This window comes from Penicillium mononematosum, assembly GCF_028829835.1.
Source record: "Penicillium mononematosum strain IBT 11891 chromosome Unknown utg000005l:1.0-9366267.0:1.0-9372171.0, whole genome shotgun sequence".
Lineage (NCBI taxonomy): Eukaryota > Fungi > Ascomycota > Eurotiomycetes > Eurotiales > Aspergillaceae > Penicillium > Penicillium mononematosum.
In genome coordinates this window covers 866,267-892,529 of record NW_026643275.1, presented here as the reverse complement: position 1 = coordinate 892,529, position 26,263 = coordinate 866,267, and the positions used below count along the sequence as shown (strand labels likewise).

The window sequence follows — 26,263 nt, the reverse complement described above, 5'->3', positions numbered from 1 at the left end:
AACAGACTGATATCGGCCGTAGTAAATAGACGCAAGAGCAAAGGGCTTTTCACACCCTCTGCGTCTTGAACTGGCGCGATTCGCCATCATCGCCGTTGGCGGAACGTTTCAATGAATTAGAAGTAGCGGGCTGCAGCATGCCCAAGACAGCCTGCAAGACCTCCTTCTCGCCAATGCGAACCTGCAAGGCCATCCGTACGCGACGAGCCCCCTCATCCACGTCACCAGTCTCGGGCAACGGAGAAAGCGAAGCCCTAAGTTGGAGGTCATCGGCCAGGGACGTAGCGTATTGCTCCTGTCGCTTTTGCAGCGCCTTGATCAAGATAGCGGTCGAATTGGCGTCCAAGACCGGCTTAGGAGCCTTGTCCTTGGACACACGCTGCTTGAACTCCTCGGCGGAGAGAGTCAGCGTAGCCAGAAGAACCACCAACTCGGCTGGCAGTATGTCTTGCAAAGACGGGTTGGCGTTCACAGGCCTGGGGATTACATAGCCGTCATCGAGGATGTCGAGGCTTGCGAGGAACTCAAGTCGGGGCTGGGATTCGACATCTGCGTTGGGAAGTCCTGCGGCTTCGCAGATGGTTTCCAACGATAGCTCAAGCACGTCGTAAACAGCGTAGTTATCGGTCACATAGCCGTATCGGCGGAGGAGATCTGCGCGGGGGGATCTCTCCGTAATCGTTGAAGATTTCCTCGCCTTGTTGAATTGGCTTGATTGCCTTCATGACTAGGGCACCTTCTTCCTGGTAGAGACGGGCCTAATGGAAGAGGGTTAGACTTAGGGCCGAAGAAAAATATCGTATCCAAACTCACGTTGTTTCGGTCCGCATCAGCGTTAAGCAGATCCGCGAGCGGGACCATACCCTTAGGGAGCTGCTCCTCCTCTTCGTCATCAGTCATGTAACTCTCATCGTTAGCCTCTCCCTCGTCATCATCATCCTCAGACTTCTCGATGTCAAAGGCATAGGCCATAATGAGGGACCCCATGATATGGCCCACTTGGATAAGGGCAGCATCACCAGCATCGCCCTCCCAAGACGCAAGACCTTGAGGAGGAGGGAAGAGATCCGGCCTCTTTGCCAAAATAGGAGCGATGGAGTTCCTAATCGACTCCTCGGCGCCTGAACGACCAATCTTCTCAACAATAGTGCTAGCCTGCAGCTCCTGCAACTCGGCAGGCGACCAAAACATCAGGGTGTCGAAACGAGAAGGCAAAACTCGGAAATACGGAGCCCATCTCGACTTTTCTCCTTGCAGGTATTCATACACCATGACCAGCATCAGGGAGAGCCACGGACCCATCTGCTCCTCTAGATTCTCCCCGAGCAGGGTCCTCAGCTCTGAGTTCTGCACGGTGAGGACCATGGCGCGCGGAATCGAGAATAGTTCTTCACCTTCCGAGATGTTGCTTTGTGCCACTAGAGCCAAGTAATATATTAGTGACTGGCTATGACAATTATAGGACTCTCATTTTGGGAAGACTCCGTAGACGTTTTTGTGTGGTTGGAGAATAGATTTTTTGGACACTTACCAACACCACGACCCGCTCCAGTGGCTCGAAGATCTGCGAGTCTGAGTTTGGGGTTGAGCTGCACACCGGGGCTGGCTTGCAACCATGACATGAAGTTGTCAGACTGTTGTTGAAAGCCCTCGGCGTCGGGGAAGTGGGCTGTCGAAGACATGACGGGGGAGATCCCTCGGGAGGGAAAGGAGGAGTATAAGGAGGGTGTAAAATGAAGGAAGAAATGAAGTGGATACCAGTAGGGAAGAAGAAAATATAATGGAGAAGAGGGGAAAGAAGAAGAGAGTCGGGAGTATGCAAACTAAAGTCGAGAAGGGTAGCTCGGGCTTAGTTTGGGCCAACCGACGGGTGCCGCTTTTAACGCCGATAACGATAACGAAAATCATAGACTTCAGAGGTCTCATACATTGCGTATGATTCTATTGGCTTTCAACTGATACACTCTCATTGGTACCTTGAAATACCGCCCATCATGATCGCAATTGGCATGGAAGGCTCCGCCAACAAATTGGGTATCGGCATCATGCTGCATCCCAAGGATGGTAGTCCCCCGCAGGTCCTCGCCAATATCAGACACACCTATGTCTCCCCGCCAGGCGAGGGCTTCCTACCCAAGGATACAGCGCGCCACCACCGATCATGGGTTGTGAAGCTGGTAAAGCAAGCTCTCAAAGAAGCGAAGGTCACCGTCGATGATGTGGACTGCATTTGTTTCACCAAAGGACCCGGAATGGGTGCCCCGCTACAGAGTGTGGTGATCGCCGCGCGGATGTTGAGTCTGCTTTGGGGCAAAGAGCTAGTCGGAGTAAACCACTGTGTTGGACGTACGTATACACACACACACTGCTATAGACAGTGCCTGCTATTTGGAGTTGGAACTCGAACAAACCGCTGACAATGTGAATCTCCAGACATCGAAATGGGCCGACTCATTACCGGCGCAACAAACCCAGTCGTCCTATACGTCTCCGGTGGTAACACACAAGTCATTGCATACAGCTCGCAGCGGTATCGCATCTTCGGCGAGACCCTCGATATGGCAGTAGGGGACTGTCTGAGACCGGTTCGCGCGCACATTGCACATCTCCAACGACCCAGCGCCGGGATATAACATTGAACAGCTAGCGAAGCAAGGAAAGCAGCTAGTCGATCTACCCTATGTCGTGAAGGGCATGGACTGTTCATTCTCCGGGATCCTGGCTGCGATCGATGGGCTCGCTAAGCAATGGGGGCTAGGCGGGGAAGAGAAGGCGCGAGAAGACGAGCAGAAAACGGCTGATTCTACTACCGCTGCGGACGAGTCATTGGAAAGCAAGCCCACACGCGCAGATCTGTGCTTCTCCCTCCAGGAAACTGTCTTTTCAATGCTTGTTGAGATCACCGAGCGCGCAATGGCGCATGTTGGATCGAAGCAGGTTCTTATTGTTGGTGGTGTTGGATCGAATGAGCGTTTGCAGGAGATGATGGGTATCATGGCACGGGATCGCGGTGGAAGTGTCTATGCCACGGATGAGCGGTTCTGCATCGATAACGGGATTATGATTGCACAGGCTGGTATGCTGGCATACGGGACCGGATTCCGGACCCCTCTGAGTGAGAGTACTTGTACCCAGCGCTTCCGTACAGACGAAGTGTTTGTGAAGTGGCGGGATTGATATCGATGTCTTGTCTGAACCCAAAAATTATATATATTATGTGTTATGAATTGAGCGAGTCAGATCTGATATCCTTTTGAATTCCGTTAGATAAATTTGGAAAAAGTTATTCAACATTCACCACTCATCCCAAGTGGGGGTTCAAGACATTTGTAATATTCCTGCATAAATCCAAGCGCCTGTACAACTGTATCATTTGCCCATGATCAATCCCAATCCCTCTCCCAACACCCAACAAGTAACGCCTGAGAAAATATGCAATATGTGGTCATCTCCTCACTGAGACGGATCGTTAAACGCACATTCATGTGTGCTGGTTGTAGTCAATGACTGGGCGATCTAGTAGTAGGATCTAGTTGCCATTATGAACGAGGAAACTGGACAGACAGGAAGCAGGCTGGCGAGGGTCAATGAGTCGGACAAGGCAGGAAATTGCTTGTAGATCTTTTTATCTCTGCAGATCGAACAGACCACAACAGGTCCGAGGCAGTATTCGGCAAAAGAATGTCTGTATGCAATGAAAAACCGCCGATATGTTCGGACATGGCTCATTCCGTGATATCGCCAGTCGGTTTGTACAAAATAGTCGTGACATACTGCAGAACACGAGATTAGTCAATCCACGAAAAGTGCAGAGACCAGTAACTTACTTTTCTTTTATACCTGGTTGTCACACTTGTAGCCAGGACACCGTTCTTGATACTGCTCGTGGCGAGGTGGTTGAGGACAGTGTGGTTCGGGTAGTTCAAGACGCTGCTATCGTCTTTCATGGGAGTTGTGCCATTGAGAATTGACTTGCCCAAGAATAGAGGCAGACTGGGAGGGGTAGCCGTGTCTCCAATGACATTGGCGGCCTGGACATAGGCCGGGCTATCTTCTTCCTTATCTAGATCGGCGAGGAATTGAGGAATGGCATCACCGAAATCACCGGGTGGAACCTCTTCCTCGCCTTCTTCCTTTCCTAGAGGGTGGGCCTCGGTATCTCCTGGATCCTGCTTAGAGGCATCCGGCAATGTGTGTGGAGTGTGAGCTCCGGACGGAACACCCGAGTCCTTGTCATGAGCATCATCTGCACTTATTTCAATGTAGTTGACCAGATGATTAGTGAAGTCGACGGCAGTCGGAAGACTGTCCGCAGCGCGCATTGTCCCATCAACAATGAATTTCAAGTGGTGCGTGCCAGGTCGAAGGTTCAGAGTAGCAGACATAACGGACGGATTTTGTTCACTATCGAGTATTAGTCGAGTCTCGAGAATATCAACCTAGTCATTTAACCAACCTCCTGTGCAGACGGAACTTCTTCTCCCAGTTAACAAAAGTTCCAGTAACATAGACCTTCTGTGCAGGAGCTGTCCACTCGATAACGACCGGGACGGCCTTGCCCGCGCCACTGATGGTGTATGGCTGGAGCTCATCAAGCAACTCCTCCTCTTCGATGGTTATATGACCTGAAGCCAGAGTACTTGGATCCATCCGTTCATCTAAGAGCCGATCCGCGGGAAGCGACTGGATATGCGAGTCCTCAGGGCCGGCAACAGGCGATCCGGGTGTGGTGTTAGCATCGCCAATTGGCAATGGCAAGCGCGGTGGATGTTGTAGGTGTGCCGATGCGCTATAGTACGAGTTGAGGGGCGGGGCCGATGGTGCCACAGGATCGCGCCCCGGGACATTGCGCGAGATCGGGACTTGGACCGGGTTGGAGTGGTCGCGGGATGGGATATCCTTAATTGCGGAAGGCTCAGATCGACGTGTATCTGGTGCCGGAGCCTTCTCTATGTTCTTAGGCGCTGACTCGGGAACATTTCGGGATTGTAGACGCTCTTGCACGGACCCTTGGTATCCTGCCGAGTGCCCAGCGGCTGTCTCCTTTGTAGCTGAGGGATCAGCCGCTGTGGCCTTTGGGCCCGAGATTGTATTAATGGATGATCGACGGGCGACCTTTCGGTCGCTTGTAGAGCTGTGGTGGGCATGGGCCGGCGACGCGTCGCCCACCGGGCCTTTGGAAGGGTTGTTGCCCATCGAAGGCGGGGATAGGTGAGATGACTTTAGGCCGAGCTTTTGCTGCGAGTTGGGGAAAGAGGGTGGTCGAACGAAGTCACAATGGCGGGTTGAAGAAAGACACTTCCGATGCTAGCTCAAAAGTAAGAATTGGCGGTGGGCAGTAATCAAAGTCGATTGATGTACTCACATTGTCAAAGTACAGTAGACGCTGATGACGCCGGAAGCCCAATCCGGTAATATAGGGCTTAGGGCTTGGCAGCTGGACCGCGGCGCGTGTTACTTGGATATCATAACAGAGTCAAGATGCATACATTGTTTTGCTACATAGCTTCATAATAATCATGGGCTGGGTATCGATCGTGAAATACCCTCTGTTGCTCGTTCTTGGCTTTACAATCCAATTACTGTCCTACTTTGTTGTCAACCCTTCTCTTCCTCGCATCGCCAGTGATCTACATCGGACATGTCGTCTTATACCTGGCTCTGCTTCCACTGCGTATCCTCATTAAGTTAGAGGTATGTATGAGACAGCATTTATGCTATCACATGTGTCCATATCGTAGCTCCTTGGTGGCACATTTACTAAGCTCTAATAGGCATTCATCTACTTCATGACCGGGGCGGTGCTTGTCGGAGCCACTATAGGCATGGTCCTACATTTCACCGGCAGTACCATATCACAAGTCCTGCAAATTGAAGAGTCGGATGAGCCACGGCGGCCTCGTGTAAAACAGGAGCTTCTAGATTCTGAACCTCAGAAACCATCCTTCGACTACCTAGAAGCGCAGACGGAGGATCGCAAGTTCCTACCCTACTCGACGATCTTGGAGGAGGAAGAGAACAGCCACGAGTCAGGTTGATATACAGATACTAGTGCATAATATCATAATAAGATGCAATTGAACCTGCCATCCATGGCGGGCTAAACGCAAACCTGTCATTAAGCTGCCAAGAATCCAGCTAGGTAATGGAGGCGACCTATCCAATCTTTGCACGACATTATATTCCGCTTGAAACAGAAATGTCTACCGGTAGATAGACAATATACACCGACTTCGTGGTCCGGTGGGCCAGGGCCGCAATATTGCCTAATTGGGACACATATGCGATCCAGCCAATCACATCATCCACATCAAGTCTCCAAAGATGCGAGGTCGATGTATATAAAATCCTCAAAAACTATCCGAGTCTCAAAATTCTATATCCTTCCTTCATACGCAAACTGCCCTCTTTACAACACCAAGCCCAGCACAAAATGGTCCGAATCAACGCGTTCGCAGTGGAACAAGTACACAGCTCCAAAACCAATCAACCTACCTATTTAGATAGAAACTAACATCAAAAAGTGGATGGACCTCTACGAAACCAGTGCAAAACACAACCTGGCCGAAACATGCTGTGCATCCATCTCCCTCAATGACCTACTAGCCCTATCCCCGAAAAAGGATCTGGTAGACTACACACAGAAGCAAGTCTACGGCGCAATCCGGGGATCCGAGGCACTGAGAACCAACATCGCAAAATTGTATTCGCAATCTCTATCTGCCGATCGCGTCCTCGTCACAAACGGTGCCATCCAGGCTAATTTCTTGGCGCTTTATACTCACGTCGGGCCGGAAGATCATGTTATCTGTCAATATCCGACGTACCAGCAATTATACTCTGTTCCAGAGTCTTTCGGGGCGGAGGTTAGTCTGTGGCGGTCGGAAGAGGGGAATGGGTGGGAGATGGATTTGGGGAAGTTGAGGTCTTTGATTAGGCCGAACACGACGATGATTATTTTGAAGTATGTATGGCTTTTGGTGGATATTGACTGGATTTTTACTGACTGCAGTCTATAGTAATCCCCAGAATCCCACTGGGGCGATTCTTCGTCGTGAGGAATTGCAGGGGATTGTTGATATCGCGCGCGAGCATGGTATCCTGATTCATTCTGATGAGGTTTATCGACCTCTGTTCCATTCTCTCGGCTCTGAGCAAGAAGTTCCTCCGTCTATTCTTGAATTCGGGTATGAGAATGTTATCGCAACGGGCTCCATGTCCAAAGCTTTCAGCTTGGCTGGGATCCGACTGGGTTGGATTGCTTCGCCAAATCCTGAGATTATCGAAGCTTGTGCCTCTGCTCGTGATTATACTCTCATCTCGGTTGGCCAGATCGATGATAGCGTGGCCGCTCATGCCTTGTCCAGTCCATGCGTGGAAAACTTGTTGCAGCGCAATCTTCGCCTGTCCCGCCAGAATCTCGAAATCCTTGAGACATTCATTGAAGAGCACAACTGGGCTATGAAGTGGACAAAGCCAAAGGCTGGAACGACTGCGTTCATCAAGTTTGTTGACAGGGAAGGCAGAGCAATTGACGATGTCGTATTTTGCCAGCGACTCCAGGAAATGACCGGGGTGATGCTGGTCCCTGGAAGCCAGTGCTTCGGCGGTGGTGTGGACTTCCGTGGATATGTGCGACTGGGCTACGTCCAGGAAAACCAGGTGATAGTTGATGGACTGAATACTCTGAGACAGTTCATGCGTGATAAGTATGAGAAGTTGCCACTGGCTTGATGAGGGCACTCGGATCACCTAGAATAGCACCAATTCCAATCCAAGATCCGCAAAATAGATGTCCCAAGGCAAGGATGTTTTGGATGCCCAGAACTTAGTCAGAAGCTCTCGCGCTCTTGTAAAGTTTCCCATTCCAAGACTTTGCATGTCGCCCATCCGATTGTGGATAAACTCACGTTCATTGGTGTCGTCGGTTTCACAGCCAACACTGAACATAGGCCAAAGGATCAATATATTCGCAGAAGAGAAGGGTGGGATATCTTCCACTGCGGCTATGATATTCCTGATGTCCTCTTTCACCGTCTCATGGTTCCTTGGAAGTGTTTGGACTCGCCGATGGAGATGTAATAAAGCAGAGTGAACAAAGGCAAGATGTGTACTCTTCAGCTCAATAGAATCTCCACCAGAAACACTGCACTCAACAAGGGAAAGAATCTCGATCTCAAGCCTTCGAGCTTCTGCCAAGATATCTTGTTGCATCCCAGGGCCAGTGTGGCATTGGCGTTGCAGCAATTGAGATAGCCGCGCAAGCAGCGGAGCCAACTTCAAGGAGTATCCACATATATCGTCGACATGCGGGGTTAACAGATCAAAAGACCTATCCAGTAGCCTAGTGTCAGAGCTCATCATACCACTAGTACCCAATCCCGATAATCCCGCGAGAACATCCATTGTCGTGAACCATTTGACTAAGCATTGAATGTAAGGGTCAGCAATGCGCGGTGTTCCTTGACTATCCAGAAAGGCACCTAAAAGACGCATTACCCCACCAAGATGAGTCCGCCATGTCTGCATATTCCCATTGCACACATCGTTAGTGCACAGAGCCATCGCCGTTGTGACAGTCTCCGCTGTCAGTGTTGCATCCGTTTCACTGAGAGCAGAGCGCAGACTGGAAATTGACAAGTTCGTAAACCTCAAGCAGGACACCCTTGAATTTGGTCCTGTGTCTTGGACGAGTCGGCTGTGGTGACTGCAAGCAGATGCGAGGAGAGCATAGAGAAGATGGGGTGACTCCAAGGAAGATGCAATGATTCTTTGCAGGAAGAGCGCTGGGGCTGCGGGGAACAGCCGCGGAGCAGTCTCAGTGTTAAATATATGCATGAAAAATTGAGATTCTTTTGATGATAGAAATGGTGATAGGTTTAGAACAGGCTGATGAGCGATAGGGTTTAGGCTCTGGCTGACGTTCTCATTGCGACGATTCGCTTCACTTGGCCTTGTGTGAGTGACTACATTCCGGTTGATGATATTAATATCATATTTGCACTCTTTGGGAAACCGAGTGCAGCGCAAGCAGATAGGCTTCTTCAGGTCACACTAGATATTTTATTAGCGACGTTCAGTTGGCCAGCAAGAAGTTCTTTACTTTGACTTTTTTGCGGCGACATTCTGTGCAGCCATCTCGCCTTCTTTGGGGAATGGAGCTATCTTTGCCAATTCGATGGCTTGACATGGCTAATTAAATGTATGATAAATGCAGGTAATATAGAGAAGAGAAGTAAAGAAGTCGAGAAGAAGAAGAAGAAGAAGAGGAAGAGAGCAGTTCCCACAATTTCCCGAGCTAACCTTGGAAGTATCCGCTCCAGTCATATTTCGGCATTTCTGGATACTCCCAATGTTTAAATATTCTTAATTATGATGATGTCGCTTATAGTCTTTTTAGTAGTCTTTTTAGTATTATTCTCAGATATTGTATGTCTTTTTTGGATCTCTTCCCCCCATGTTAGTATTATAACCAGAATCAAAGCAAAACGGACATCAGCATAGTTATACTCGTGAATCTCTGGCAATGGTCACGTAGTCAATCGCCTTCTCGAAGGGTCTCAATTCCCTAGCGCTATCAAGTCCAAAGTCGATTCTACCAGCGCCATCCGGTGACCATTCGCTGCTAAGGGCCATAGTGTAGCCGAGAACTGCACGGAGGAAATAATAGAATTTGTTTTGGTTGCCTCAAGTGGATGATAATAGGAAAAATGTAAAATGTACATAAGTACATACGTAGGTACTTGTATGTCTTGTAACCTTGAAGCCCTGGCCACATTAATAGAGGTAGCTGCAAAGGCCTGCAATGGACTGCGATGTATATATGCCGGTTGACTGTGTACATATGTACATATGTAGAGAATGCGACAGCCTAGTGAGCCCACGTTTACGCCTGCTAGAGGTCGCCCTACTTTCAAAATAGATTGGGTCTCACTGCATTGTCAAAAGCACCTGCCAAGGACTTATTGGCTGGTTTTATCAGGACTGTGCTCTGGGATTCCCTACTTAAACATCGTAACATTTACTTCCTGATCGTCTTAACTTTCTCTAGGGACGTCTTTTATATTTTCTCCTTTGTCCGTCCTTGAATTTTCAACCATGTCGTCCGACTCGAAGACCTCCAAGTATATCCACACAAGACTATGGTCTATTTACGACCTCGCTGATTCTTGCTAACTTCAAACAGGTCGATTTTTGCGAAGCCGCCAGTCAAGATCGTCGTGGGTAGTGACGAGCGCGTTTACTATGTCCACCGTGGTACACTCGAGGTCCACCCCGCATTCGATGCCCGACTGAAGGCCTCAACTGACGAATATGAGGAGGCCATTGATTGGAGTGGTTTTGATGAGCAAACCATTGATTGTGTATTGAGTTTCCTTTACAGTGGAGGCTATCAAGCACCTCAAGCGACCTCTGTGACAGCTGAAGATGGTGAGGCAGATGCGGGGGAAGAGGCCCCAGCGCAAGATGGAGAGGAACAAGAAGAACCAGAGCAGGAAGAACAAGAAGTAATGGTAGATGAGGCAGACGAAGCGGATGAAGAAGACGGTAATAAACCCTCTTGCATCATCCGTTCTCATCATCAAAAAGGATCGAAACACTAATACCAAATCAACCACGCAGAACAACCGTCACCACCTGATAGCCCACAGCCGCAAGCTTCATGGCCACAGTCACCAACCCCAATGTTTCGTCCACGTGCAAGGTCACTGTCACCAGTTGCAGAGCCCTCCCTAGCTCCAGACTCTCCACCAACCCAGGCCCTATCAGAGTGCGACCTTAATGACCGACCTCTGACTCCTTTGGAATACTGCGATGGGGTCACTCTGGCAACAGAGCACGACTCGGCCCAAAAGGTCGCAGACCACGAAAAGCAAGACCAAGATGAAGAAGAGCCCGAACAAGAAACCGAGGGAAACACGGCCGCGGAGATTTATCTCCACGCGAAAGTCTATTCCTTCGCAAGTCAACTCGACTTCGCGAAACTGGAGCAATTTGCCTTGAATCGTCTGGCCCAGGTTCTTGTTGCTCTGGAGCAAACAGACAAGGCCCCATTCCCGTACTTGGTGGATGCAATCCGATTGATCTACAAAACCACCAGTACGGTTGATGATGCGAGGAACTTGCTATCCCAGTTTGTGGCGCTGCGGTACACCACTCTGGTTGGTGAGGATCTGGACGAACTTATCACCGAGGGAGGAGAGTTTGTGGTTGATCTGTCGCATAAGCTTGCTCGGAAGCTGACGACCATCGCAACGGCGTTTAAGAGGGTTGAATATCTTACTCATAAAAATGAGGAGTTGAAGGCGGAAAGTGCAGAGAAAGATAAAGAGTTGAAGGCTCTGAGGGAGGAGGCTAGGCATGGACCGACACGGGGGTTTCCGGCTTACACATATCAGATTTGAAGTTGACATGGAGACCAATGTACCTAGGTAGTACACAGCTAATGTCCAATGGATTACTTATTGAGTTCTTATTCTTTGCCCGGTTCTCATTTTTAGGCAATATCTCCAGCTGGAGACTTGATATATTGCTATATTAATGGCCACTAAACACGATCTGTACTTGTTTATATGGTGCTTATATGAAAGACGTCAGTCTACCCGTTAAGGAACGAGGCTTGTCAACACCATACGTAGAGCCCAATAGAAAGATTTGCTCTCCTATGGGTTGTAGGTAGGTTGCCGTATAGAGGCTTATGGTTGTCGAGAACAAGGGGTCTGTGCAACCAAGGGATAATCTTCAAAGTTTACATTCTGCAAACCTCAGGCTTTCATTGACATTATCTTTGTTTATATGATATGCGAATATATCATTCATTGAAGGTCCACGGGTACCTGAACCATCGACGTCATTGGCGTCGATCTTATCCGAGCTTCTGTGGGGAAGTAGACTGACATCCGAGACACTCCACGATGATCCCGCGATCTTTTTTGCGCATACGAACGCTATTTGCAGCATTGATGCTCCTTATCTTTCTCACCTGGACAATATTGAGACATCTCGAAGCCTACCTCCCCAATCTCTCGTCTCCACAGGCCATCACAGACCTGACACCCTCACATCGCCAATTCTGGCGGGAATTCCACGCCCTGCTAGAAAAGTATGCGCCAGACACAGAGCCTATCATCGAATACGAAAAGGCGTCCACAGAAGGCTTCAATGCCCGCAATGCACCACCACGCCCAGATACACTCTACATTCCAGAAGAAGACGTCACAACAATGAAAGAAGCGCATACCGGGTTCGTCAATACAATCGCCAACTCCCCACCCGATCTCCCCTACCTCCCGGGCACAAAAGGCATAGTTTCAACAGCAGGAGGGACGTACCTCCCAGTGCTAGTGATATCCCTCCGCATGCTCCGCCGAACCGGCTCCACCCTCCCAATGGAAGTCTTCCTCTCCGACGAAGACGAGTACGAAGAGTACATATGCGACATAGTCCTCCCCTCCCTGGACGCGCGGTGCATAGTACTATCCCGTATTCTCATTTCCGCCCCAGCCCGAATCGGGAAATACCAATTCAAGCCCTTCGCAATGCTCTTCTCGTCCTTCGAGGACCTCCTCTTCCTAGACGCAGACGCCTTCCCCCCTCCAGAAACCAGAACATCTCTTCACGACCGAGCCCTTCCTCTCAAAGAGAATGCTCACCTGGCCCGATTTCTGGGCTTCATCTGTTTCCCCGCTCTTCTACGATATTGCAAACTACCCACCCCCACCAATGGACCTACGCCAATCAACAGAATCGGGCGAAGTCCTCCTCTCTAAGAGATCACATCTTCGAACCCTCCTCTTAACAACATACTACAACTACCACGGTTCCTCGCATTATTATCCGCTGCTTTCACAGGGCGCAGCCGGCGAAGGCGATAAGGAGACCTTCGTCGCAGCCGCGACGGCCATGCAAGAGTCCTTCTACCAGGTCAGCGAGTCTATCTGCGCCCTCGGGCATGAAACCCGCAGCGGTTTGGCCGGTTCTGCAATGGCGCAGTTCGATCCAGCTCAGGACTTCGCCTCGACTAGTCGTGGGATATGGCGTGTCAGAGGCGATGATGCACCCGCGCCAGATGTATTTTTCATCCATGCCAACTTCCCAAAGTTCAATCCTGCTACTGTGTTTGAGATCCATGAGGTTAACCCTACGTATACGGATGAGGGTGAGTATACGCGGGCTTGGACATTGCCGGTTGATGTTGTACGGGGGTTTAATGGTAGGGTTGATGTTGAGAAGGGGTTTTGGGAGGAGATTCTTTGGACGGCTTGTGAGCTTGAGGATAAGTTTCAGAGTTGGCTTGCGTATGAGGGAATTTGCGACGCGGTGAGCGTTTACTGGGGTGCTGTCTTTGGGGTGGATTGACTGTACTTTTGAGCTGCTGGTCCGACATATGGCATAACGAGTTGTTGAAGTCCTATTCTCCATTTTTACATGTGTCTTTATTAGAAAGCATAACCAGTGCCTTTCTGCCGTGGCTTAGTTTACCTTATTGATTTCTCCAAGTAGTGGTGGGACATTGAAATGATACACTTGCATCGTGCATTGCGACTCGTATATCCCTTCGGCGCTTAGTAGGTGTAAAGTGAAGACACTCAAGTAGGAGATATAGATACTACGTCACTAGTACGGAAGTATTGCCAAACACTTTAGCCATGATAATACCCTACCTAGTACATGATATTTTGGGTATAGTAATGTAAACAAACTCGCATTCCCTGAGAACAGACAAAGTACAAGTCACAAAACTGGCGGCGGAGCGATTCTGACTTCAGCTGCGCCGGTGATATCTTTGATATCGTCGAACACGTCATTTATCCGGCAGAAGTAGGTCGTTCCCTGCCGCTCATCACCTCCGGTTAATATTCGGAGAACCTTCCCATCCACTCTTGTTACCCAAGACCCAGAGTCTCCATCATCTGCAAATGGAAAGGAATCTTCAGAAGTTGCAATCTTGTTAACTCAAGTGATGACGGGATGGTATCCATCTCCCTTCTTGCTTTCAACCGATCAAGCCTAACAGATTCCAAGCCGTGACATACAGAAGCTGTCATGCCAGTAGATCGCCCGGATTTGTAAATTTTCAATCCGTCGCGCGAATCCATGACCACCATGATATGGGGGGTTGGTCGGCATGTTGCTGTACTGGAACCCCTAAAAATTCATGAATTAGCCCGAGGAAAGTCACATATGACATCCAACTTACCTTGTTTCCAGAGACGCGATCTCCATTAATTTGCCGGTGGATTCTATTACTCGAAATCTTTATCAGAGCCCAGTCAACGGCCACTCGACGGTTGTCCCCATCGAGCCGGGTGCGATGCATGCCACTTCCGGCAACGATATGCCCAAGGTAGTATGCCCCCTTGAGCATTTTTGAATATGTGTCCCGCTCCTTTTCAAGTTGTTGAATCCACCTCAGAGCAGCCTCATACTCGCTGACAGAATCTGGCAGCCATCCATCTTCTCCCTTGTTGATATCGGCCTTTGCGGCATAGAAAGAAGTGTCCTTTATATCTTTGATGGACTCCCCCAGTGATTCGCGGCGCTGGGTGGTCGATTCGGAGGATACGTTTGGCGATATCAAGGAACGAAGGATCATCATGGTAGTTTATGTAAATGCTTGTTCCGAGGTGCAGAGTTTTCACCCCACGCATTCTGTTGTACATAAGTCGAAGTGAGATCATATAGAACTGAGGATTGTCTAGATCCTTCACAGCCCACGTTTTCTGGGCGGGTAATGTTAGGAGTGCCAAACGATGGCGATCAGCATCCGTCGGTTGAGTATGGTCCACAAAAGCCTCCCAGCTTTTGGCTTTGTTCCGGGATGCGAGATCACGAGCGTGCGCAGTGCCCTTCCCCGGTGCTGCAGGTTCTTTATCGCCGTCGCTCTCTGACTCCGAGGCATTTGATGCATCCGAGGATCCGTCCGATGAGAAATCCCCGTCTTAAAATTCTGCCCTCTCGGTCAGGTTGACGTAGTGATGTGCGTGGGGAACTCGCCTTCATCTGTCAGGCGCACATAGGACAAGGCGAGACGGGCTTCCTGCTTAAGGTTGTCCCAATAATTGTGGATTGAGAAACGGAAGACCATCCATGTGGCGACGGTGGGCATATGAATCTTGCCGCCAGTGGAAGGACCAGGTCTTTTGCCGTTGCGCTATCCGTCAACCGGGTGAGAAATGTTGGCCTTGCGCCAGCGCAATGCATAAAGGGTGGAATCGTCGTAAAAGCAGCAGAGGGCAAGTGCAAATGCCTGTTTTATGATCTACAAAAGGGTGACTGGGGCATCCCAGTCGTATGGATATCAGACCGCGATAAGCGCTTCGTAAAGGGTTTCTGGAAGGGACTCTTCACTGCGTTGCGTACCAAGTTACTATACACGGCTGCATACCACCCATCGGCCGACGGCCAATCTGAGAGATCCAACCAAACGGCTGAAATTTGGCTGCGGCATTGGGACCATCGCGCATTGCGCGAACCACACGTGGGTCACCTTCGACAAAGCGGGCGCGGAAGTCAACCAGGCCGGCGTGGTCGAGTGACGTAATACGTTGGAGTTGGGGGACGCTGCCGACGTGCTGGAAGAGAGCTTCCGCCGCGAATAGGAGAGAGGCGAGTTCGTCCTCTTCATCATCATATTCTCCTTCATCAGTGGCGTTGCCGACGTAGTCTTCGTCGCGTGAGTCATCTTCTGGGGGAGGGGAACTCTCGTTATCCTGGTCGGAGGGGTCTTCAATCGCGTACCTAGGTAGTTCTGTCCTCCTTTTCGATCACGCTTACTAACCGAGGCGCTTTGTTCCCCAGTCTCAGGATTTAGGGGTCTCAGATCGTGCCCCCCTAGCGCTTAAAGCGGCCCTCTTGGCATTGCCGGAGGAACTCAGCGAGGCCTTGGTCCAGATGCTCATCGTTCTGCTTCTTCTGCTTGGCGAGTCTCTTCCGATGCATGGCACTTATCAACCTCAGGCTGGATGGCGATCAACTCCTTCAGCATCATTGATCTGAAGTCCGGATCATGGGCGTTCACGGCGAGCTGCAAGCAAGCCTTGTCGGCTTGTTTTGCATTTCGGAACGGATCATGGGTGTTTGGGGTTGACACGCGGATGACTACCAGAGGGAATTCTGAAGTGATCTATATAACATTAGTATACCGCAATATCAATACGGATTTGGAGGATTCTGTAGAGCTAAGAATCGAGGGCTATAGAGGGTGTGGATAAAATAGACGTTTAACATACCCGAAGCGCGCGCCCCGTTGCCTGAGCCTCTTGGCTCCAGCTTCTGCTCGGCGCAGTGAGGATAACGCAGTTGCATGCTTTGTGGAGATTCAGGCCGACGGAACCGACATCGTAAGTCATTATCAGAACTTTCAACTCACTCCTCGGATCATTGAAGTGCTTGACCAGCAGATATCGCTCTTGCTGGTCAAGGGAGGAGTGCAGCGTTTTCGCGTCTACAAGGGCAGCGCGGAGAACTTTCCCCATGTACCAGGCATTAATCGGGACTGAATCCACGATTAAGAGTTTCTGATGATGTCCATAGTGCTTCTTATCCAACGGCCGAATAACCTTCTGGTCTGCAAGTTGCTGGAAAATCACACGCAAACGCCGTTTTGATGAAATGGTCACGCGCATACCAGGAAAGAGGTTTTGGGAAGAGAGCCAGGGGCTCTTGGGACGAGAAATTTTCAAGTCTGCCGAATAGCCCTTGCCCTAGACTTGCAGACGTATGAACTGCGAAGACGGCGGGTTTCTCCACACCATAGGGTATAGGGGTCAAAGTTTTCCATTGTTGCACCCCAGGCCCATTCGGCGGGTATTCCCGCATCACGCCACCGTCGAAGAGTCGGGAGGAGGGTGTCTGAGCCTGTGAACTCGTGCTTGAAGTCCACATTTTCTGAGCGGGTAATGTGAGGAGTGCCAAACGATGGCGATCAGCGTCGGTCAGTTGAGTACTGTCCACGAATGCCTCCCAGCTTTTGGCCTTGTTCCAGGATGCGATATCATTGTTGTGTGGGAGGTTGTTGGTAGATCAATTATCTAAAAGTGAGGAACAAAGCAAGAGACTGACCATCAATCGAGTAATGGACCAGATGGATGGGACGAGAGAAGATACCATAACTCGACGCGGTGCTGGTTAGCAAACATTGTCATTTAAGTGTTTGCAATCGAAACCGACTTGATCGAGTGATATGCGGGAATCAGTCCATTGACCAACATGTAGCGCGCGTTCGGGTGTGTCTGCGACTGGGTGCGTAAAACCTCCAGGTTCCTGGCAATAGTTCGCACATTAGGAAGTTCAAACTGATCTAGCTCGGCCATATCTTCGGCCCATCGTGACAATGCTGGGTCATATTGAGGACGCGGGGCCATAGCATGAAAGGCCTGATAAAGCATGTGTTCTTCCACGGACAGATCCAACAGCCGTAAGTGGATAAGAATATTCGGGAAGTTGAGTCAAAAGAAGGGAGGTTAACCTGGAGAACTGCTGTTGATCTCCGAAGTGAGAGATGCTCCGAAGTGAGAGAAGTGAGAAGTGAGAGATGCAGCTCTTAGATGTGAAAGGAAGAGAAAAGGCAGGAGGAAGCAGACCCTATAGAAATGCTGGCAATTTATGGAAGGCATAATGGAGAGCCGTGGAATGCCTGAGTTTTGAGAGTTGATGCCTTAACTGAGTCAGATTTTAGGGCAGGCCTGGAGGAATTAAAATACCTGAATTCCTATAACTGGCTTAAAAGACATTAAAAAAGACATTAAAAAAGACATTAAAAAAGACATTGAAAAAGATATTGAAAAGGATATTGAAAAAGGCAGCTATGTGATCATACTGCCTGCCCCTCCCCATCGCCGATCTCATCCTTTGACCACTCCTTGCCAGGCTATCGGCGCTGGCGCAAAACCCCCTCCCCAACCTCCACCTTGACTTTATGCTCAAGGGTCTCTTTCAGGGTGGTAACCCTCTTATGGAGGGCCTTTTTATCCTCCTTCAGGCCGGAATGCGAGGTTTCCAGCCTCTTAATCCGAGCACGATCGCTCTGGACCTCGTTCTCTAAATCTTTCACATCCGAGGTCGTCCTTGCCTTCAACGCCCGGATGTCCTCCTCGAGCTTTCTAATCCTCTCCTCGAGAGGCTCACTGTCTGGTGCCTTCCAGAACCAGTTGAGCCCTCTGGGGCATGCCTTGGGTATAAGCTTGGCGACGCTTATGACGGCAGCATGGATAAAGGTGAGAAGGCTCAACACCAAGGTGGTGTTGGTAACTTCAGTTTGACAAGTACATGTTTCTCCTTCACATGTGATGAACGGCGTGGGATGCGCGAGGAAAGAGTGTGGTCATTGAACACGAGTCTGAGTGGCTGGGTACCACTGAGAGTTTCAAACACAGCACTTGGAGCACTCCGTGGCTTCTGTCGCTGTGTTTCCTGAAACAAGGCGTCTGTGGACACACTTGATTGGCCTTCAAAGTGCTGAACTGCACGGAATAGTCGCATAGTAAACGATACTCTCTCGCCCCGAGGGCTTGTTCCCTCATTAGGACCACAGGCCACCCCATTGACTTTTGTTCTCTTCATGTACTGTTGGATGGCAGGGCGGGCACATCATGGCCGACCGTGGCACATTTCCCTGTGCTATAAAACGTATGTATAAGCTGCTGCCAACGAGTGCCATGATGTCTGTACATACCCATTATGCATTTTATGCAGGCCTCGCGGATTTCTAGGTACCGAAACCGCACAGATGAAAGTGAAGAGGCTCGTCAACGTTAAGTTGAATGCCCCATGCGCTTTTGTTCCTCTGGGAACAACTGTCGCTATGATGGGGCATCTCCATGTTGCCATAGTATCGGCTCATCACCCTCCGCCTGCCTTTGGGTAACCGATTTGCAAGGAAGTGACAAGAAACTCCGTGAATGATCCATGGATGAGAGACAAGACTGATCGATGTGGTCAAGTTATCCACAATATCCTTTTTGCTCGACAGTGATAGGGATATTTGTTGATCCCATTAGTTGCCGTAGAGAGGCTACCTTCAGTTTGCTAGTTCAAAGGTAGTGGTGATGAGGAGGGAGGAGGGGAAGGAGAAAGGTGGAAGAGAGAAGAAGGAAGGAGGAAGGAAGGAAATACACATATTTATATGTACCCGTGTACTACAAGGAAACATCGAGGGGTAAAATCCAACATTCACTTCACCAGATATTTCCTTCACCTTGTCTTCACTTTGTCTTCACTTTGGGTGCCGCTCCTTCTAGGCCAAGAAGGGTATGTCGTGTCGTTTTATTCCAGTTATCGTACGCAAAAATATGGCTAACGCTGATGAACAAGGCTTCCAAAAAAGATACATGGAATATACCAATCTATTTTCCCGTGTAAGGTCCCATAACTCTGACCTGAGCTGTGGGCTTAGCCGCTAAGAAAGCCTCCACCAGGAGGCAAATGGTTCTGCTGGAGAAGTCGAGACGTTTCCGATACAAGCCAGTCACAGTACCATCCAGCAATAGAGTCCCTTTGCCGCCCTAGGAACCGTCGACTCAACGACGCCGGTGTCATTTACGCCTTGGTTATGCTGCCCGTGAAGCAGACCTAGGTAGGTTGGAAAACCTCACCTACAATTTTGACAGACATGGCGAGGTACATAAATCCCGCGCGCCACAACTATGAATGGTAGTCGCGACGATGAGCAACGTTCGGTTCCTTTTGAACTGGAAAGACGTCTACGTCTTGACATCGTCCGGTATGCTTAATATTTCTTCTCCCGTCCAATTTGTTCATTTTCTTCTCTCGTCATCCACAAGATGAGCTTTTCTCTCAACATGAACTCCGCATCTAGGCTCTAACTGTTCCATCTCTCACTTGGGGTACGTATACCCAAAGGAACATTGAAGTCAATGTGACACATGACTGATTCTTCCAAGCTAAATGGATGGAGATCACAAGAAACACCTTCGGGAAGAGTGAGCAGGACGAGGAATTGACGCGAATCACCCTCAACAACCTTGGTCTTGCCTCACACCACTACCACTATGTCACACACCCTGACAACCCTAGTCCGGACTTGAATGTCATTGAGTTGCGCCTCAATGTTGAAGGCCTATGGCGTTATGGCCTGGTGATACGAAAGGGGCAAAGTAGGACCTGGTTGGATACCCCGATTACAGCCTGTGGTACGGGATTGAGAAAGACGTTGCTCCCGATGGTGTGCTAGTTGAAGATAAGCCAGGCGCAACTGCAACAACTGGAGTATCCCAGACACTTGGGTATATGGGTAAGTGGTTCACTATTCTTTCTTTGAGGCTGAGAATATCTAATCTAACTGACTCAAAGGATGCGTGAGCCGAAGCCAAGAGGTCCCGCCTCAGGTTCTGATCACGAAGTTTTGGAGCCTACCTCGCATCAAGATATCCCTACGCCAGTGATGGAATATGTCACTCAGGTCTCAACGAAGCTACCACATGTTAACCCCGCAGACATGAGTATTGATGACACCTGACTACGAAGATGACAAGAACTACAACCCACTGCGAGTCCCAGACACATGCAAATGGTTCTTTCAGGGTAACGAATTTCGGAACTGGTGCTCCAGCGACCATTCCACTCCTGACTTTGCTGTTCCCTTATCCACTTTCAAGTCATTTATTCGATTTGCCAATGAGGGAGTGTCTGATTCCATCAAACACAACGCCTCCATCTGGAGCAAGGGCGCCACACAGACCCCCACATCTAGATATGAACAATTCATTGCATGCTGTCGTGTTGACTGGTCCAAATTCATCCATCACAAGGATATTGAGACTGACGAAGCCCACGCATGTTCCCGTACCCTATCTCCAGCCGGATGTCCCGCCGCAAACGACAGAATCTGTCTTGTGTGGAGGGTAATCCGATGTGGACGACGGTCAACTACAAATCGCCCGACTATATCTGTGTACCGATAGCGAGGATGGTGCACCGATTAGACGGACAGCCACCATAACATCACGCGATATTAGCCCAACTCAAAGCTATCCAGCGAACTGGCAGGATCTTCCATCAGCTCGGCCAAGAGTAGACTCGAGATAGTCGCAGGACAGAAGCTCAGGATCCTGCTATCCAGCAGACAAGGCGAACAACTTATCGCTAGATCATGGAGCTTTACCCTATTGCGGCTGTCTATTATTCTTCCCTTCGGGAAAGAGTTAGTCGACTCTTTCCCGAAGGCCGGCTCTGTTGTAATGACAGAGCAGTGGGGTTGACTCCCAAAGGGGGTTTCGACTTGCCTACACAAGTGCGTGTTGGGTAGGCCGCTGATCTGGGTCCGTGCCGGGAAGGCTGCTGCGGACTGTTTGTACTGGAGGCCGGCACCCATGGGGTTGTCACGGAGAAGGCGCATAGCCCAGCCAACAGGACCACGGCTCTTGAGGAGCTTGACGTCGTGATGGTCCTCGGGCTGTGCCATGAGTTCGCGGTAGGTGAGCTGGTTGGCCTCGAGTGATCCGTCTGTAGAGCCTGGGCCCACTATCACAACTTCCCTCCGGCCGCGAAACTCACGTCCTTGTTCTACTCGTTCTCGAAGGAAACCCGAAGCTGGTTGTTCAAGACCTTGAAAAAGCTGTTGAAAGCCTGCCGGCCAAGTTCAAAGTGAAAATCACAGATGCCTATGAAACCAATGCATCTGCGGGCCATTATGACACTTTGAGTAGCGGGTCATTGGTCAAACGAAGACATATAAATAAGTCCGGAATGCACCGACCCCTCTTGGAAGAGGCCAGCCACCAGCAAAACGCCTTCCTATGAACACGAACTTACAGATTTCCGGATCTGTGCTTATTAGAGTGGATTTGTATCGTACAAAACTCGAGCTACAAGGGTGCTCCAATATGGGGACTCCTACTTTGGCGCAGTCTTTGAAAGCACGGTGACTAGGCATAAGGCTCTAGAGGCCTTAAAGGCCAAGAAATTTCGTTTGGGGAGCGTGTCAATTTGCTGGAGCAGGCTCACCAAAAAGGAGCTGATGGCAGCAAAGGCCCACTATGGGAAATTGGCGAAGGCAACAGCGGCATTCAAGGCAGCAGAGGCAGACGCAGTGCTGGTCCAGCGGCTTGAGATGACCATAAAACCGCCAGGGAAGAGAAAGCCCTGAAGGGCGAACTGGCCGCCAAGGAAGTGGAGCTGGACCAGCTGCGGACTGCCTATGCCAAGATTGCCGCTGACCTACGGGTCAAGGAGGAAGCACGCGGAAGGCTCGACGGCGAGATGGAGGCGGAAACGAGAACTACGTCGAGTGTGTGCAGCAGAGGGACGGCTATTTAAGGGCCCGCAACAATGGGGTTCTGAGGTGGTGGCGTTAACAATCGTGCCGTTTGGTGTACCAGATGAGAGCGCAGATATAATCTGGACGATCCCAGGGATCTATTCCCTGCTCTCGTCGTACACCTCGGCAAACGGCGTTGGTTAGGTAAACACTATCAGTCTGCTCATTCGAAAGCCACTCACTGATATTAGTATATACAGAAAATGCAATCCACCGAGAGACTAGCCAGATCCGAAATGAAGCCGAATCCATCCCACGATCTCTGAGGTCTGGTTCACGGGGAAACCGACGTAACCCGTTGCTCCTGCCAAAGAAAGTTCACGTGTGCTGCCTTCCGGTTTCGACTGTGCAACTGAGTTGAGCAGGATGAAGTTTCTACATGGAGATTTCTTGAAAGTCCAAGTCTTCTTAGAATAATTTGGAACCCTTTTCGATCCAGAGTCCGAAGCTCTCAAGTCAACGGCACTGAACCCCGTGCAAGTTCATTACGGCCCCCTGAACTACTGCTAATAACCATGCCGAGCCCTGAGCACGCAGCTGCGATTGGTGCCCTTAATAAAGAAATGCGGCGAGATCTCGACTCGATGGGCCATGGTCTGTCTGACGCGATCATAGACTATCCAGGGGGCAGCACCCGTCCCCAAAACGGCAAAGGAAAAGATGCTGATATTCCTCCAAAGTCCCCTAACCCTGTCCTGGCCAATAGCAAGCCCACTCGCAAGTGCAAGCGTGCCTCAACTGGTGGCCAACCTGTCCAGCTCCCTCCAGTCAGGAAAAAAAGAACAAAAGAGAACCTAACTCGACGAAAAAGGATACAAATTCTGTTCGCAGTTGGACCACAAGTTCACCGGACTTGTGTGCCACGTGAACGGCAATACGGTTCTTCTCATCGTCAAAAAAAGCCCTCGAACTTGGAAGAGATGTTGTTGAACCTCGTGAGAACGAGGCCCAGTTGTCCCCGGTCCTCGATCGTGCGGCTCGTTTCCAGTCTTTCTTCGAATTCAACCCAAAATTCACACTTTCCTGACGGAGGCTCGTCTCGAGGGAGAAGTCCCGACAAAATATCTCTACCCTTCTTCTATCTCGCATTGCTTCTTCCTGGCATGCTAGAGGTGCGGAAAAAGCAGCCCATGCCGGGCGGCACTACAACCCTCTGTACGATACATCCCTAGACGACTCCAGAATTTCACGCTGGAATGCGTTGAAACAGACAATACGGGAGGATACACCGCGCTTATGGAATCGTTTGTGGGTAACTCGTTGTACAAGGAATATCACACTATATCACTGCGCCTAACCCCTACAAGAGAAAGGAGTCTCCCTTGTATCCCGTGACAGCTATTATTTCCCCGGACATCGATCCGACTCTTCATCCCGTCAACCATCGATTCGCCCATTTCAGAGACTCCCGACCTCATCTTCCCGTGATTTTCGCTAGAAGTGAAAGGCGACAGTGGAGGCATGGATGGAGAAGCACAGGACAGCCACAACGCAGCAAACAAGTGCGTAGCCTTCTCGCACAGGGAGTAAAGCACTTATCATTCGACCGAGCTATCAAAGCCTGTTCGGCCACCGTAACGCAACAGGCAATGACCATCTTTTGTCACTGGGTTGATCAGAATGAGAACACTCAGAACCTGATATACTACTCACATCCGGTGAAATCTGTCGCTTTCGGTGCAATGTCGTATCAAGATTGGAATCGCGCCCCGATGTACCTGCAGAATGCGACTTCCTTCACGGTCTAGAAGACACTCGGCCAAGTCAAGGAAGACTTGCCAAGATGGAATGAGGAAATATTCCGATAAACCAGCATGCAAATCTGCCACGACTCCTTCAAGCCACCGAATTCAGCCAGCAGGAAAGCAAGGAATGAAGATTCAAGTCTGCTCAACAAATGGTTCACCTCTTTGTCATTACCCTTACTCCCCAATTGTGGCCGGTCGCGGAAATGGCCAACGTTCGCTGGGGAAGTTGCTCGTCGGAGACCCGTGCAAGCCTCAGAAAGGCTATGCAATTCTGGCTAGACGAGCCAGACAGCGACGTCCGCTATCACTGTATCTAGAAGGAAGATACTTATAGAGTGCTAGTCCGCTATGTCCTAGCTTGATATATAAAAGGTCCCAAAACTTCTTTGCTTGATACACACGTTCGTTAACCGTAGCGAAGCAAATACTTAGGGAAGTCAGGGAGACTTCGCTAAATAACTTCCCTTTTTGGCGTAATATCTGGCTTCATTGACTGAAAGACTGAGTACCTAGTATATCGAACACATATATAAATATTAGCTCTGTGAAGTCGGCAAATATGCCTTCATCTCCAGCTCAAAGGCGACCTGTACTCTTACGCCGAAACCAGAAAAAGCTCCGACCCAGGAAAACTCTTAACAAAGCAAGTATATCAACTAGAGTGAAATGACCGCCGCCTCATTAAAGTCCTGTCATTGCAGGCGGCACCCCTTGGTCTTCAAATGGCGTGGCACCCATATGCTTCCATGCCTGCGCCGACATCAAGGCCAAATCCTTCTCCTTGGCAGACCACAGCAGCTCGGCCTTTCCGTCGCTGAGGTAAGAAACAGATCTGGTCTACTTCCCAGTTAGTCTCCATTTCTGGCAAGAAATCTTGGAATACATACGAGGCCCAGTGTCAGCTTTATGACACTGTCCGCCCAGAACGGCGAGTATGTCTCTGTGGGGGTATTGCCCGTCGCCGCTTGCACAATGTTCTTTGCTACCGTCATGGCTTGGTGCATGGCAGATCGTGCATTAGGGCTGGGCACACCGGCATCCGCGACATCACCACAGACATAGACGTTGGGCAGGCTGTCGTCCCGGATCTGCAGGCTTGGTTTGACATCTATGTATCCCGTCGGTGAAATAGCATCCGGACTCAAATCAGATATGAGTGCTGAGGATGGCCTCTGGCCTGAACAATTGACCTAGTTATCTAGGTTAGTGATAATTTCGTCGAGGGCCTTGGCTATACACACCAGAAAGTCGCATTCCACCGTCCGTCCAGAGGTCAGTCTCACAGCGCCATTCTCAGTTTCATTGCCCGTTGTTCTATTCCCGAGAATCAACTCAACACCGAGACTTGTCAGCGCCTTGGTCGCAGCAGCCTGGAGCTCAGGACCAAAGCGATGCATGACAGCGTCACGGGAGTGCACGAGTGTGACATTCTTCTCGGGATACTTGTGCTTCGCATCGGCCGCTAGCTCGACGCCTGCAGCACCCCCACCGACGATGACAAGGTCCTTCGAGTCCCGGATCCTTGTCCGTATAGCTACCAGCTGCAGCAGTCCTTCACGCTGTTCATCGGCACACACTCGCGATGGTAACCCGTCGTTCGCCCCCGAGCCCGTGGCAATAACGAGAAAGGCGTACGGGATTACCTCGTTGCCCCTGGCCAGCCGTACTGTCGTCCGGCCGACCTCAGCGACACGGTCTTGTATCCATCGCACTCTCCCATCAGGCGCACCATTCAAGTACGGTCCGTATGGGATGAAGGCCTTGTGAGCTCCATCTACAACACAGAACCGGGGAAGGACCCACGTGAAGTGGAAATGCGAATGGGGCTCGATCACGATGACTCGATACGGACTGTTGGGGGGCAGTGTAGTGGCGATGATGCGGGCGGCATGATAGCCTGCGAAAGACGCGCCGACGACGACGATGTTCTGGAGTTCGCGGTCCTTGCTGGGGGCGGGAAGTAGACTTCGAGCTCGAGAGCGGGCCGCGAACTTCTCGCCTAGGATCTGGGCAAATACCCCAATTGCGTAGATGGTGAACTTCAAGGCCAAGACGGTCTTGCGCATTAGACGGATTGGACCCCAAGACATGGTGGAATGAATGATGACGGGATCTGCATGATGTCGACTTGGCGTGGGAAACGGAGGAGTATTTATTGCTTGCCGATCTAGCCTCGCTCTGTGGGACACTTTTGGCCCTGACGCCGGAGCAGGGAAGGAGTCCGATCCGAATGGCC

The 26,263-nt window shown here is 50.3% G+C and overlaps 14 protein-coding genes across 14 annotated transcripts; 7 read left to right on the top strand and 7 right to left on the bottom strand.

Annotated features, from left to right (window-relative positions):
* Positions 1-49: 49 nt before the first annotated feature.
* Positions 50-1,682, bottom strand: N7519_008464 (ribosomal lysine N-methyltransferase; the record flags this gene model as incomplete). The annotated part of the gene is made up of 4 exons (XM_057295240.1): positions 50-654; positions 737-758; positions 814-1,418; positions 1,532-1,682. 4 exons carry the CDS (start codon positions 1,680-1,682, stop codon positions 50-52), a joined length of 1,383 nt encoding a protein of 460 aa, XP_057143122.1.
* Positions 1,683-1,994: 312 nt separating this feature from the next.
* kae1 (O-sialoglycoprotein endopeptidase) lies at positions 1,995-3,177 on the top strand (the record flags this gene model as incomplete). Its single annotated transcript, XM_057295239.1, has 3 exons — positions 1,995-2,346; positions 2,434-2,585; positions 2,644-3,177. 3 exons carry the CDS (start codon positions 1,995-1,997, stop codon positions 3,175-3,177), a joined length of 1,038 nt encoding a protein of 345 aa, XP_057143121.1.
* Positions 3,178-3,725: 548 nt separating this feature from the next.
* Positions 3,726-5,196, bottom strand: N7519_008462 (putative Snf1 kinase complex beta-subunit Gal83; the record flags this gene model as incomplete). The annotated part of the gene is made up of 3 exons (XM_057295238.1): positions 3,726-3,773; positions 3,828-4,404; positions 4,457-5,196. 3 exons carry the CDS (start codon positions 5,194-5,196, stop codon positions 3,726-3,728), a joined length of 1,365 nt encoding a protein of 454 aa, XP_057143120.1.
* Positions 5,197-5,641: 445 nt separating this feature from the next.
* On the top strand, positions 5,642-6,038 carry N7519_008461 (uncharacterized protein; the record flags this gene model as incomplete). The annotated part of the gene is made up of 2 exons (XM_057295237.1): positions 5,642-5,674; positions 5,775-6,038. 2 exons carry the CDS (start codon positions 5,642-5,644, stop codon positions 6,036-6,038), a joined length of 297 nt encoding a protein of 98 aa, XP_057143119.1.
* Positions 6,039-6,433: 395 nt separating this feature from the next.
* Positions 6,434-7,734, top strand: N7519_008460 (putative aminotransferase; the record flags this gene model as incomplete). The annotated part of the gene is made up of 3 exons (XM_057295236.1): positions 6,434-6,466; positions 6,525-6,964; positions 7,020-7,734. 3 exons carry the CDS (start codon positions 6,434-6,436, stop codon positions 7,732-7,734), a joined length of 1,188 nt encoding a protein of 395 aa, XP_057143118.1.
* Positions 7,735-10,098: 2,364 nt separating this feature from the next.
* On the top strand, positions 10,099-11,405 carry N7519_008459 (uncharacterized protein; the record flags this gene model as incomplete). The annotated part of the gene is made up of 3 exons (XM_057295235.1): positions 10,099-10,124; positions 10,187-10,548; positions 10,624-11,405. The coding sequence occupies 3 exons, from the start codon at positions 10,099-10,101 to the stop codon at positions 11,403-11,405; spliced, it is 1,170 nt and encodes a 389-aa protein (XP_057143117.1).
* A 510-nt stretch (positions 11,406-11,915) lies between these two features.
* On the top strand, positions 11,916-13,359 carry N7519_008458 (uncharacterized protein; the record flags this gene model as incomplete). The annotated part of the gene is made up of 2 exons (XM_057295234.1): positions 11,916-12,473; positions 12,577-13,359. 2 exons carry the CDS (start codon positions 11,916-11,918, stop codon positions 13,357-13,359), a joined length of 1,341 nt encoding a protein of 446 aa, XP_057143116.1.
* Positions 13,360-13,734: 375 nt separating this feature from the next.
* Positions 13,735-16,887, bottom strand: N7519_008457 (C-terminal helicase domain-containing protein; the record flags this gene model as incomplete). Its single annotated transcript, XM_057295233.1, has 8 exons — positions 13,735-13,913; positions 14,037-14,148; positions 14,201-14,479; positions 14,523-14,941; positions 15,548-15,741; positions 15,948-16,126; positions 16,233-16,498; positions 16,593-16,887. 8 exons carry the CDS (start codon positions 16,885-16,887, stop codon positions 13,735-13,737), a joined length of 1,923 nt encoding a protein of 640 aa, XP_057143115.1.
* A 260-nt stretch (positions 16,888-17,147) lies between these two features.
* On the bottom strand, positions 17,148-17,366 carry N7519_008456 (uncharacterized protein; the record flags this gene model as incomplete). Its single annotated transcript, XM_057295232.1, has 1 exon — positions 17,148-17,366. The coding sequence occupies one exon, from the start codon at positions 17,364-17,366 to the stop codon at positions 17,148-17,150; it is 219 nt and encodes a 72-aa protein (XP_057143114.1).
* A 506-nt stretch (positions 17,367-17,872) lies between these two features.
* N7519_008455 (uncharacterized protein) lies at positions 17,873-18,483 on the bottom strand (the record flags this gene model as incomplete). Its single annotated transcript, XM_057295231.1, has 2 exons — positions 17,873-17,977; positions 18,271-18,483. The coding sequence occupies 2 exons, from the start codon at positions 18,481-18,483 to the stop codon at positions 17,873-17,875; spliced, it is 318 nt and encodes a 105-aa protein (XP_057143113.1).
* A 1,182-nt stretch (positions 18,484-19,665) lies between these two features.
* Positions 19,666-20,479, top strand: N7519_008454 (uncharacterized protein; the record flags this gene model as incomplete). The annotated part of the gene is made up of 4 exons (XM_057295230.1): positions 19,666-19,723; positions 19,905-20,153; positions 20,206-20,254; positions 20,314-20,479. The coding sequence occupies 4 exons, from the start codon at positions 19,666-19,668 to the stop codon at positions 20,477-20,479; spliced, it is 522 nt and encodes a 173-aa protein (XP_057143112.1).
* A 495-nt stretch (positions 20,480-20,974) lies between these two features.
* On the bottom strand, positions 20,975-21,651 carry N7519_008453 (uncharacterized protein; the record flags this gene model as incomplete). Its single annotated transcript, XM_057295229.1, has 2 exons — positions 20,975-21,567; positions 21,618-21,651. 2 exons carry the CDS (start codon positions 21,649-21,651, stop codon positions 20,975-20,977), a joined length of 627 nt encoding a protein of 208 aa, XP_057143111.1.
* A 1,143-nt stretch (positions 21,652-22,794) lies between these two features.
* N7519_008452 (uncharacterized protein) lies at positions 22,795-23,209 on the top strand (the record flags this gene model as incomplete). The annotated part of the gene is made up of 2 exons (XM_057295228.1): positions 22,795-23,046; positions 23,111-23,209. 2 exons carry the CDS (start codon positions 22,795-22,797, stop codon positions 23,207-23,209), a joined length of 351 nt encoding a protein of 116 aa, XP_057143110.1.
* A 1,499-nt stretch (positions 23,210-24,708) lies between these two features.
* On the bottom strand, positions 24,709-26,117 carry N7519_008451 (NAD(P)/FAD-dependent oxidoreductase; the record flags this gene model as incomplete). The annotated part of the gene is made up of 3 exons (XM_057295227.1): positions 24,709-24,864; positions 24,915-25,217; positions 25,269-26,117. The coding sequence occupies 3 exons, from the start codon at positions 26,115-26,117 to the stop codon at positions 24,709-24,711; spliced, it is 1,308 nt and encodes a 435-aa protein (XP_057143109.1).
* Positions 26,118-26,263: the final 146 nt, after the last annotated feature.